This window comes from Branchiostoma floridae, chromosome 1 (genome assembly GCF_000003815.2).
Source record: "Branchiostoma floridae strain S238N-H82 chromosome 1, Bfl_VNyyK, whole genome shotgun sequence".
Lineage (NCBI taxonomy): Eukaryota > Metazoa > Chordata > Leptocardii > Amphioxiformes > Branchiostomatidae > Branchiostoma > Branchiostoma floridae.
The window spans coordinates 12,404,195-12,417,796 of NC_049979.1; the positions used below are offsets into that span (position 1 = coordinate 12,404,195).

A 13,602-nucleotide genomic window follows, 5' to 3' on the forward strand; every position below is an offset into this window, starting at 1 on the left:
TGGGCGGAAGTGTGGATTATTTGGAGTAGTCCACTAGAAGCCATAGAGGTAGTATTATTTTTTAAGTGCCATTTAAACTAAAATAAAATAGTAAATCAGAAGTAAATCTAATCAAACATTATTATGATTTAATACATTATGTCATATTCGTGTCTATAACATTTTTATCATTACATATTGAATGCATAATACAAAGGATTCAGAATAGTACCCCTATTTTTTAATAGGGCAAGTGATCATGTGTTGTTTGTCATATGGGCGTAGTCAAAATACTGAGCTTTGATTGGTCAAATGGCTGATCCTGCTGTGTTTTGATTGGTTGTCGCGGTCGCTCTCTTACGTGGACACAACGTGATCATGTTTCTTTCTTTCATGCTGTAATCTGCACTGGAAAATTCCTGTGGAAAAACGGGTCGGTTCTGTGAAGTCACACACAGTCGTGTCAAGGTGGATTGATATCGAGTCGTCGAGAAACATGGCGTGTAGGAGAACGTTACAGATGTGTGGGTCGGGACTGTTGAGGAGATTTGGCCGCCAGCAACAGCTACGACACTCCAGATCATACGGCAGGGATGTCGCCATCATCGGCGCGCCATTCAAGAAGGGACAGGTACTATCACTCGCACATGTTAGGATTCGCGCCACGCCTCCCAGTAAAAACCAGAACGTTGACCTTAAATGTAGCAGGCGTTGTTGGAGCGAAATAGCATCTTTTGAAAAAGTGTGTGTTTTCAACGCTTCGAGTTGACTGTGTGCACCATCAACCGCACATGACCTATATAAAGGCGCCGGTTGTAAACCCGGAAGTTGTTGTGTCACTGATGGTCATATTTGTTTGCAAAGCACAGGTTGTTTGCAGTGCACAGTAGTTGCACAGTAGTTGTTAGTCCGGGTGACATCCTAGCAAGTTTGCCAGAACTCCCACACTAGTCGCTTTGTAAGGGCACGAATATTGTAGTCCCAGTAAACTAATTGGACGTTAAAGTTGTATAACACATGAGATAAACATTGCTCTATGACGTAGGACCTTTGGCCAAAGGGGGACTTGATACAGAACCTTTGACCATGGTGACAGCGCACTATCAGTAACGGGGCTCGAAATTGTTTGTTTGTATCTGATTAATAATATCACGCCTGTTTTCTTTTACTAGTTTTAGTTTGCCAAATTGCAAGTTCTTTACACCAATGACATATATGTTATTAATTTTTGTATCCTGCATTCCCAAACCACTATATGCAAATCATCAGTTTCTGTTTTCTACTGCAAATCCTGATTTTTATCCACTATTGATTAATTGAGTCACCTTAGAACACCTTTAGCCTTGGTGCTGCCTTTGACTATTGTGCCATTACAAAATCTGTGAGCAGAACATTCGATAAGGTAGAATGCAGAATTTACCAAATATTGTGGAAAGGCTATGATATGGCACAAATCATAATCATGTGGCTAGATAAATCACACTTAAACCTTTACCACAACTCATAAATGTTTTATACCATGGGATTTACCTGGATTAGAGAGTTGCCTAATTGATTACTATTGCCAGATGCTTTTCTGGCTGTCTAAGCTATAAGTCTCGAATCCACAAACACTTTGAGAGTGTGCAAAGTGGCTTGACAGTTGAACAGACATTATGTACCTGATATTTAGAGTCCAAAGACTACTGGTAGTATCATGAACTCTAATGCTCTATTCCAGAGGTTGGCCGGGGTTGAGCAGGGACCCAGAGTGATGAGAGAAGCAGGATTGATTGAGAAAATCAGAGAACTCGGTAGGTATATCAGCTCCTTGATCAGAGGTGGACTAAAGTTAAAGAAAACAGACTCTTTTGACTCACAACAAACCTCTTCCTTCCTTCCTTCCTTGTGACCCATGAGTTAAGTGAAATCAAGAATGACACTGGCTTTACCTTAAGATGATAATTTTTCCTGTTAGTGTTACTTAACCTCATTTTTGACAATTAAATTAATACTATCATCCACCTTGTTTAAAATTAATACATGTACTATAGATAGCATTGTAATATAAGTAACGTTACAATGCCTGCTCAGTAGATTTTTAAAAAATGTTACTGTTATAGTGCACATGTTGTATTGGTCTAAAAATATGGTTCTTGACAAGGACTCTTGATTTATTATTTTGTTTTGCCAATGCCCCTGTCATCATCTAGCTCATGTTACAATTGCTTTCTCAGAGTGTCACCTGATACTTGCACTGTCACTGATAGAACTGCAGTTGCCTTACACTTTCCAAAACGTTGCTCATGTTCCCCATAGAAATTGCTAACATTCAGGACTGAGAAAGGCACAAATTTCCTAGTTGTGTGTGAGAGGAAGTCTGACTTAAAACAATATTTTCAAAAGCATTCACGATTGGGAAAAGCATTCTGTGTGTAAGACATTCCCAGGGTCTTCTGTTAAAATAATCAAGCCATCAAGAACCCAAAAGAACTTCATAGCATGATGGTGTATCAATATTACAATTGCTGTGAGTCATTAGTTGCATCAGTCAGAACCTAGCATGGAAAATACCAACAGCAGCTTTAAAAGTTGAAATACTGTGAATCATAGAATTTTTTGGTGGTTTTATGTTTGCAGTGAGCCCTCTGTGAACTTTTAACACAATCAACATGTCTTGCATTGCACTACTATAGTTGTTTGAAACTTTCAACTGCAGTGTCAATTCACTGTGAATGTGTCCTTTGTCCTCAAATCATAAAGATAAGTCACGGCAAACTTGAATGATTTATAGTGACCTCTTCAACTGGCTCCTGAATTCCCGTTAAAGCTTTGGAAAAATCCATTGCACTCAAAGCCTTATAGAACTGTCAAACCAAATGTGGAGAAATCCCACCTCAAGCCAAGCTTAGACCTTGGGGAATTATATCCTTTTTGAGAGGCTCTGCCCTAGATCCATATTCGATATGGGAGGATTCCAGTGATAAAGAGCACCAGGGTTGGTATTTAGATATAAAACCACTCTGAACAGTAAAATCTATCCGAGTTACATCAACTGTTAACATTATGCACGGCCATAACAGTGGCCACAGCTGACTCTGGGCTTTGTATTAAAAGTTTTTAAAAAAATGTTGAATGAGCTTAAGAATGGAAACACAAAGGTTTTTCAGGTCAGTACTTTGTTCTGCATGGTACATTGAGATCCCATGGCCATGGTACATTAAAACCTAAGAAAGGGTCATTAAGTTTGATTTATAATACCATCACCATATACTGGATGTTGATGACCCAGCTGGGACTGTTTCTGCCCTAGTACTGTACAGTATACTAGCAGAACATATTAGGCATGTCATTATCAGTGTTAAATGTAGTTTATGCATCACTACAATTTATTATATTTACTAGACTAAGTACTGTTGCTTATGCCATTACTGGCAGAAATGAACCTTTTATAAAAATGATGTCACTGACCTCTAAACTCTATGTGAACTTGCAGGCCACAATGTGGAAGACAGAGGCGACCTCAACTTTGAAGTTTTTAAAGACGACCCGAGGAACTATGTTCTCAACCCCAAAGCTGTGGGCGCTGCAACTAAGAAGGTGACTGCTTGTGCTTCTTGTCATTCCATTCATATGCATAAACACAAATACACACACAGGCACACACACACACAAACACACACACACAGCACTCAGATACCTACACAATAGATAAATAGATACACATACACGCACACATACGCACACACACATGAATGTAACTTGATACCCCATTAGATATGATTGAAGATCTCGGCACAAGAGACTCACATGACCATCAACTGATACTCTGAAGTCATGACCAACAGTAAAGGCAAACTGCTGTTACCAATACAATGGACCTCACTTCTACTGTAGATGGTAGCAGTCTGCGCATTACATGACTTGTACATTATCAGGCTTACTTTGGGTCGGTGATTAAGCCTGGATCACATGACAAGGAAGTGATCCTTCTGTAGTAAATAATCCAACAGAACAAGTAAAGGCCTGGAGAATGTTGTCCTTGACCACCTGCTTATTCCTAAAATTTTTGTATTTGTAATTGTATGATTATTTGTGTCCCTTGCAGGTATCAGCAGCAGTGGAGCAGGCAGTACGGGACAACAAGTTGACAGTGACGTTGGGAGGGGACCACAGGTAGGGGTGTCATGATTCCTCTTTTTCTCCCTTAAATGCTCACACTGTTGTTTAATATAGGGTAACAGCATGGTCGTTTTCTATAACCACAATCAATCAATCAATCGTTCGATAATGATAATGATATTGGGTGTATTTTGCAGCCAGTAGATACCCAAAGTGCTGAGTTAACTACTGAGGTAACTAGTAAGACCAGTCCAATTAAGGACATCAATAGCAAGGCACAATGCATTATGTGGCACATTATCATTTGGGGTCAAATGCTGGGCACTGTGTCCTGGGTGACAAGTTGACATCAGGCAGAAATGATGGCATAGCCAACTGACCCTTAGGATTGGAAGCACAGACCCCTACTTCTTTCCTTCCTTCCTACCATACAATTTATGACTTGCTGACTTTGAATGTCCACACTGAAGCCACACAGGAGCACTGTACTAATTTCTATGTGAACAAAAGTAAATGTTGAAACATCCGGTTGAAACATCCATTCAGTCAGTGAGTTGTGTGGGTGTGTCAACAGTTAGAAAGGTATCTTCAACATGCATCAAACTGACAGCAGCACACAGGCTTATTTATCCAATGTTGGCATTTTCCATATTCTGTGGACCACACAGTTGAACAAGCAACACGGTTGATTTCTCCTCTTTAGCATATCCATCGGGACGATCCACGGCCATGCACAAGCCGAGCCCAACCTGTGTCTCCTTTGGATCGACGCCCACGCTGACATCAACACCCCACTCACCACGCCAAGTGGCAACATCCACGGCACACCGCTGTCCTTCCTGGTCAATCAGCTGAAAGACACAGTGAGTAAAACGGGGTATTGTATTTCACACTCAACAATCACGTAATTCAAGACTCACCTTTGACAATGCTGTTTTTGTTGTTGTTATGGATGGAATAAAAGTCTGTCATGCCAGTGCAGGGCTGTATCCAGGACCCGTCCCTCCCAGGACAGAAATTTAACTGTTGGGAAGGACAAAAATTTCTGCCCTTCTTCCCCAAAATCTGAACTCCATGACATTTAATTGATGAAAAGATATTTTTCTATGTTTAAGATGACAGATTCAACAATGAAAATTAGCAACATGGATTCTCAAACAATGAGTGGGTGTGGAGATTAATTGAAAGCAGGAGACAGCCCTGTGCCAGTGTTGTCCTGTCCATGCCCGTAGCCAGGGGGGGTTCGGGGGGTGCGGTCGCACCCCCCACGCGGGCTCGAAGGTCCGCTTTTTTTATCGAAGGTCCGTATTTTCAATGCACAATACTTTTAAAAGGCGGACTAATTTTTATTTCCAACGGGTCCAATATCAATCCTAGAAAAATTGCTCACATTGTCTGTGGTTTGCAGAGGCGTGCTACTGTTATGTAAAAGACCCGGCCCGCGCAAGGCGGGGCGCGGCACGCGTTAGAAAGACAACTTTCACGCCATCACCCTCGTTGAACTCCAGCTCCGACCCGCACGATCCAGCTCTTGCCCGCACGGTCCAGCTCCGGCCCGCACTGATTCCAGCTCGTAGCTGGACTGTGCGGGCCGGAGCTGGGACGTGTGGGCCGGCGCTGGAATCAAAGCAGGCCGGAGCTGGACCGTGCTGGCAAGAGCTGGACCGTGCGGGCCGGAGCTAGCTGGAGTTTAACGGGGTGGCAATGAAAGTGGCTGACCGCAGTCAAAAAAGTCAAGCCTAGCTGTTGCTATGGTAAAAGGCGCCCGGAAGTCTTATTTGGCGGACTGTGGATGACAGCGCCGAGATAAGCTATAGAACTGTAGTTAATTGATAAATGTAGATGCCATACTTTTTATCTTGTACAATTGTTGTGCAACAAAGGCACAGTGATATAGAGCCTGCTGATTGGCACGATGTAGTTTCACCCATTTCTAAGAGGAAAAACATTTCAAGTACAAGAGCGTTGTAAAGCATCCAGTTTTCGTGTCGGTTGTCATATACAAATTGAATGGGGTATCAGAGCCAGTTAAAAGTTCGGAGAAGTGATGACGTGCCATTTCATAACTGATGTACCCAATCTTTCGTTTTCGTCGAATAAAATAATGTCTGAAGCAGTTGTGTGAGTGGCTCTGATTTCTCCTTTGAAAATCTCTCAAAAATGCAGGAAATGCCATTTCAGAGAGTTCAATTTTCAAAATTTTCCGGGGAGCATGCCCCCAGACCCCCCTAGGAAACGCGCGCCTTCGGTACTCGCCTCGCGCCTTTGGCGCTCGTTGGTCCGCCATAGAGTAAAACGAACCCCCCCAGGCAAAATCCTGGCTACGGGCATGCTGTCTTCTTGTCATCCTGTTGGTCGTACCATTAGAAAAGTGATGTTGGTTAGTTACTGAGTTTCAATTTCCTTTGGCGAACAGATTCCGTGGACAGCCTTGTCACCATTTGATTGGCTGAAACCATGGTGAGTAAGCTCTTCCATTTACCGTTATTATCATGAACATGCATTTATTATTTAGTTTCACTGAACAAGTAAGTGTAAACCCAGCAGGCCTAGGATGGAACCCAAGCTATGAACTCCACTATGCCATATGTGGCAACAATTTGTGATCATCTAAAGTCGTGGAGAATAATGCTCTAACCCTGTTCTTTGAATACATGTATGTTTATGAGGATTAGACAGCCAGGTAGAACATTATGGAATACAAGCTAAATCAAGTAGCTGGATAAATTCATTGAAGAGTCAGATGTTTCAGATAGCACCCACTGTCTTTCATCATGAGTGACCAACAATGAACGATCATGAATATGATGTCAGTCACTAATAAAAGATAGTGAATGCTGCCTGAAAGGAACATCTGACTCTCATAGATGTTACTGGTAGCCTGATTTATTTGTCAAATAAACAATATTTTGATATGCCTAGTTAATATTATTGTGTTTCAGCCTCAACATCACAGACATTGCCTTTGTAGGTCTGCGTGACCTGGATCCAGGTGAACGGTAAGTAGGCTGTCAGCCAGACTCAGCCACACTCACTATCTAGTCAGTTGTCTGTTGTTCCCTGTCTCACGAGGGTTGGAATTACACATACCTGCACAATCAAGAACTTAGTAGTGCATGGCTGTCACAAATAGAACCATATTAAAGCGCATAATAAAAAATGCAAAAGCCAAACTGTAAAAAAAATGTAATGTCAAGATTATTTTCCAAAATATCAAGAAAGCTTATATGATATATTACACAGTAGAATACAAGCTTTATTCTTTTATTGCCAACCTTTACATGACCTTGACCCCTTCTACAGCTACATTCTGCAAAAGTTCAACATCACCAGTTTCTCTATCCATGAGGTGGACAGATATGGCATCCATGAGGTTATCGCCAGGTCATTGGATGCTGTTAACCCAAAGTGAGTCGACTGGTAAAATTTTCTGCCTAGTAGTAGTCGGGGTAGTGACAATAAATGGGTGAATAAATACTCTAGCAGACACAGGATCAAGAGGTATTCCTAGCTAGACGTTGTGTCCTTAGCAAAGGCAATTTCCTCACTGTGCATTTACTCCAAGGGTGAAATGGAAACCTACTTTCGTTCGGTAGTCTTATAAGGATAAGTTTGGTCCTCCAATACCTGTTCTAGACACAGTGGAGTAGCAACCTACTGCTCCTATGGCTTCATAAAGGCTCTGGGACCTCTGCCTCTAATACATTATCATCATCATCATAATGTCTGGCTGCTTTAATAGCCAGACTAGCTATAGGTCCACTCTACTTCTCCAAGCATCTTTGTCTTTCATGATGTACAATACCTGGCCCTGCGCCCAAATGCTTGAATCTATTTACATCATCAGTAATTGACATCAATAGTTCAAAGTAAATTCTGTTTTCCCACTCAGAGGGGACCGACCAATCCACATGAGTTTCGACATCGACTCTGTTGATCCTGCCGTCACTGGTGCCACAGGAACTCCTGGTAAGCCTCTTTGCTCAGCCGGGGTGAATTCTGTAGCCTAGGTTGCTGGTATCCATCTTTTTCTCACTCCAGCCATTCTAGTCTATTTGTCTGGTATCTGTCCCTATCTAAATGATTAGGCCTTATATGACTAGAATACTACATAGTTAATTAAGTATTACCTGAGCTACTAACCTGACTCAATGGGGACCGAGGGTGATCTGGAATACACTGTTTTTCTTTTTATGTTGAACTCACCCAAGAAAACCCACATTTTAATGTAAAATGCTCCAAAAGTTGTCCTCAATGCAAAGAATTGTTAGAACATCAATTCCAATGTGCAGCTCTGGTACTCAGATTTTTGACTTGATGGAAGTCTGTGGGATCCAAGCAAATGCTTTTGGGATATGTAAAATATGGATAGGTCTAGAACACACTTACCGTTATTGAATGTTATCTTGAACCTGGTACGACATAGTGGAGGGTATCAGAAGCAGTGTGATGGCAATGAAACTATATTTGACAATGCACAGACTTCAGTACTGGTACTTGAAATGGGTCGTGTTAACTTTTGTTGTTGTCCATTGCCCTGACCATGATGCTCTTCTGTGTGCTTCAGTACCGGGTGGTCTGACCTTCCGAGAGGGGATGTTCATTGCTGAGCACGTGTACAGGACAGGTAAGACAGCAGAGAGAGCTATGTGATGTGTCACTGACGAAAGGTAGTGGATGCTACCTAAAATGTCTTACCTTTCAGTGCCTTATTATCTAGATATCTAACCTTCTTTAAACATAAGTAATATGTAGGTTAGACTTTCCAAACTTGATGTTATACTTAGCTTAGCTCTGAGTTGGAAAGACATGGTGCTTAACTGTATTGCCATATTACTGTGGTTTATTACACAAACCCCATTTCCTTTCCCCCCTCCCCACAGGTCTACTCTCAGCCCTTGACCTTGTAGAGGTCAACCCAGAGGTCGGAAGTCGTCAGGACAAGGCCAATACCGTCATGACAGCAGTGGAGGTTCTGACAGCGTGTTTGGGGAAGAAGAGGGAGGGTAACCTACAGCCGGGGTACCAGCTCCCCTTGCCTTAGGGTCGTCAACCGTTTCTACTCCATTTCCTTCCTCTTAACATACTTTGGAAGAGACCACTTGTAACTGCAGTTCACCTTTATCTACGGGGTAGCCTATATCCATTGTTTTCAAAATGGATATGTATTTTCAAATTGTAATACATTGTACTTTCAAAATGTTGCCATTTGGAACCACTGTCCCTAGACTTGATATGCCTTAGGTAACAACATATCAGGGCTGTCTCCTCCAGGACCCATCTTTCCACCTCAGGGCGGAAATTTGCTTGTTGGACAGAAAATACATCCAAAAATACACCAAAAATACATCTGGAAATCCATCTGAAAAATGACATCAAACTGTTGAAAATGTACTTCAATAAGCTTAAAATGACATATCTAAGCAGGAAAATAAACAACACATGGGCTCCCAAACAATGAGTAGGACAGAAAAAAATGTTAAGCTGGAGACAGCCCTGCAACAGATACAGGTCACAACGCAAATAAAGGTGAACTTTCAGTGTTAACTTCTCCCTGCTACCTAACCCCATCACCAATACAAATTTGGTGCCAAACAGCTACCTTAGCAGGCTGAGGGTTAAGGTGTAACATTAAAAGAAACAACATTATTTTGAAGTGTCCTCATGAGAAGATGATAACGGTGTAACTATACTGTACATGGTATCATCCAAAGGATTATAGCAATTTAACATCGATAGTCAGAAAGCTGTGGTGGTGTATGTTCCATGTCTGTCTGTGTAGAATGCTGTGGAATAGGTGATCTTAATACTGAAGAACTATATATATTTTAGACACGAAGTCCCTAAAGGTGATAGTGGGTTTGTGATATTTTTATGGGTTCATTGAGCCTGGTTCATTGGACTGTAATGCTGTTCACCTTTATCAATGGAGGTATAGCCGAATATAAAAACCGGGTGTTTAGGGATATTCAAGTGGATGGACGATGGTTTGAAACTGCAATATTTTCAAATTGTTGCAGTTTAAAACAACCATCCGTCTTCTTGACGTCCCTAAATACCCAGCTTTTAAATACTACTGATATTGGTTACCCCACGGATAAACGTGATCTGGCATTATAGAAAAGTCTGAATATTGAGAAAATTTTCATTGTCATGTAAAGAGTATTCACACTAAATTTTATAATACTGATTAATGTTAAACAGAACAGGTAACAGTCTCTTTCAAGGTGAGGCCACAACAATTTTTTCCTTGGTTTTCCATACCTCAAGAAGTCCAGCAAGAGGACAACATGAAAACAAAGGACTGGGAGGAGAATCTCACTACTATAAAATGTAGTATTTTTGCCTTTTGAAAATTTTTGTACAAGCATTCCTCTGAGAATCTATTTTCATGTTGATCTTCCAGGTCAGCATGTTTTAAAAATTAAGGACCAACAGATTGAATTGGAGTGGCCTGGAGTGCATGTACCAGGTTCTCGAGTTTGGTAGTAACACCTACTTGGGTGGGTGTGCTGTCCCTCTCTGCTCAGATATGCTTACGAGGGAATTTTCTGATTAGTTTGCAAGATGGTGCATTTCATAGAAATTTGAACTTGTGCTTCCCTTATTGTGGTCAGATGCAAATAACATTACATGTATGATGCTGATCACGTATTATCCTTTGTTGTATTGTATGTGGCTTCGATAGCAGAGTGGTTTGGCTAACGGACAAAGAATCAAGAAGTCCAGGCTCTAGGACCTTTGCCTTTTTTATGCCCTTGAGTTGCTTTTGTGAGGGCCTTGTTACATAGCTGTTGTTAAGTTTACTGCTGCTTGAGTGCAATGAAGCAATTTTATGTTGTAATTTTGATGTTGCCATCATCACTAGAGTAACGTTATAGTATGTTTTAGGGAACAGTGCAGTATAGAGGTATTGTGCTGCTTTTGTTTGCAAGTGAACAAAAGCAGTTCATTATTCCTTATAACCACACAGAATTGTGATTGTAAAACAAACAAAGCATGAAAAGATTTGTTTATCGATGAAATTTGTTGAGCACTCTATGAAATTGTTCAGACACAGTGACAATGGCAATGTGGTAGCTTTGGTGAGACACCTGTTTAGTGCTAGCAAAATGCTGAAGGATGGTACACAGGGTAAGGCTTCACTCTGATATATACTATCTCTTTCTTTTCTTTTAATGACTGATTTATAAGCGCACCCTTAATGCTTAATTTGCTTATTTTCTATGAAAACTAAAAAGAGATCTGCCTGCCATGAGACCAAGAACAAGAAAGCTTCTCATGCTTAGACATATAACGTTATAAGTTTAAATGAAGACAATTGACACTAGTTTCTTTTAGGTACTGGTGCATATATAAGGATTTGGTTTACATTGAATGTAGACTGTCATTTTGGTGCATTTTCTGGTCAGAATTAAATTGGATGTAAAAGTTTTGTGGATTGCCCTTCTTGACGCATCTAAGACGTACTAGGTCTTACAGGCCATCTTTTCGTAGTCTGGATAGCATCCTACGTAGTTTACCGCTGCACTGACCCAAACATGACCAGTGACGTCATTAAGTCCCCAGGTGTGGTGAGATTTCATGCATCTGCCACCAAAATATCAAGACCATAGCACGTCCAGGCCAAAAGATACAAAAACGGAAGTTCTGCTGCAGTACCAAGGTCACATACCAGGGGCCCAAAATTGATTGTTGACCTTCATCACTTAACAATCCATCCAGAGGTTCTAATGTTATGTTAACCACAAATATCCGGAAACGTGCACAGACACACACACACACACACACACACATGAACAACATATCCATTTTTCATGGAGGTAATAAAGTTTCTAACTGGCTGTTGACGTTACATTTCGGGTCCAACAGACATGTCTGTGTATAGTGTGCTCCAGACTTGTAGATGGTTTGCATATAAATATTTTATTTCTTTTATCTGTAACGATGGACATGTTTGTAAAAGAACAAAAAACTTAAATCTAAATCTATGTTGCTGCTGTACATTTACTATAATATTATGTACTATATACTATATAACGTTATATATATATATATATATATATAAAGAGAGATGGGTGGAGGGATGAATGGAGGATACATATGGACAGATAGATATTATTGATGGATGAACAGATAGATAGAAAGATAGATTAGATACATTGTTTAGAACAATTAACGATGAAGAAATGAAATTTATATACAAAGGTTATCTGGTCAAGATGGAATGCAATCGTTCTGAATAGTCTGTACAGTCAAGTATCGGCTCGCATCTTATATGCCTCCTTATGACCGTCCAAGCTTGAAATTCTAGATCATATGTTTGGGCAAGATCACTTTTGACGATTGTGGCCGCTACATTATCCGTGTCCCGTTGGCCTTCTCAAACGCGACCATCCCGTTGCAGTCGGGTTTGTGCCCGTGCCCCCAGTGGTGGGTCTGGCACCCTGCGCTGCAGTACCTGGCAAGACCGCAAGCGGCGCACATCTTGAACTTGCTGCCCTCCTCGACGTTAGAGCACTCCGGAGAGGAACACACCACCGGAAACTGAAAGTACTGTTTGTAGCCGTGTCTGCGTCTTTTTGTGGGTTGTGAGGTCGTCTTTCCACTTCTTAGGGTGGTAATGAGTCCGTCCACTGCTTGGTGCAGTTTGTGCCGTACATCGCCAGGTGCCGCTTCCCTGTGTCGCTTCCAGACTTCCGACAGCTCACCCTCTATCTGTAAGTAAGTAAGCAAGTAATAAACACTTTTATCGAAACTCAATGATACAAATGAAAACAATAGGCTTCTTTTGAATACTATAAGATTAAAGCAATCAGTTTTTCTTTCCAAGTGATACGCAAATATAAAGAACAATGAACTAGCCTGGGTACCATCCGTATTCTACCGGGCCGGCTCCTTACACTCGCTACCCCTTTAGGGAAGTGAGTGTAAGGAGCCCCGGTAGAAATAGGATGGTAACCAGGCTACAATAAACTGCCTTCCACTTTGAATTAAACGAGGATTTGCCGCATTGATCAAAAGTGGATTTGTTCTGCACTCAACCGTCCATGATTCCTGCCTATGTGCTTAGGCCAGGAGCTGCCCCTTGCTCCGCTCCGTAAGAAGCCTCCCGGTAGCACGATCCTGATTCGGCATTAGATAAATCAGAAAACACAGGGATTCAGGCACAAAACAGTGTGATCCCTCAGATCGCCAAAAAACAGTCGTTCTCATCATTTTCAAGGCTCCAAGAAGATGAATCGGCCGCGGGGTCTTTTGTGGCCGTTTAGTCGGCATTTTTGTTTCTCCCTACTGTCATGACTGTAGTGGTCCGCGCTTTTCCTCCTTTTTATTCGACAAAAAAACTTGAGAACAGGATTGACATTTCTGACATTTTTTCCCCACTCAATTTACAAAATATATGACTGGTTGCCGTGTGTGTGTGGTTGGTCAAAACAAGAGTTTAAAATACATGCTTCGTCTCCTTCACTTTCGCCGTTCTTGTAAATTGCTTATGGAGCTGCCTATACGTCTGAAAGA

The 13,602-nt window shown here is 41.4% G+C and overlaps 1 protein-coding gene across 1 annotated transcript; it reads left to right on the forward strand.

Moving 5' to 3' along the window:
* The first annotated feature begins 332 nt into the window (after window positions 1-332).
* LOC118429910 (arginase, hepatic-like) lies at window positions 333-11,515 on the forward strand. The gene is made up of 11 exons (XM_035840543.1): window positions 333-610; window positions 1,700-1,772; window positions 3,455-3,558; window positions 4,067-4,134; window positions 4,784-4,943; window positions 6,497-6,540; window positions 7,023-7,079; window positions 7,384-7,488; window positions 7,973-8,049; window positions 8,648-8,707; window positions 8,964-11,515. Exons 1-11 carry the CDS (start codon window positions 476-478, stop codon window positions 9,122-9,124), a joined length of 1,044 nt encoding a protein of 347 aa, XP_035696436.1. The 5' UTR covers window positions 333-475; the 3' UTR covers window positions 9,125-11,515.
* Window positions 11,516-13,602: the final 2,087 nt, after the last annotated feature.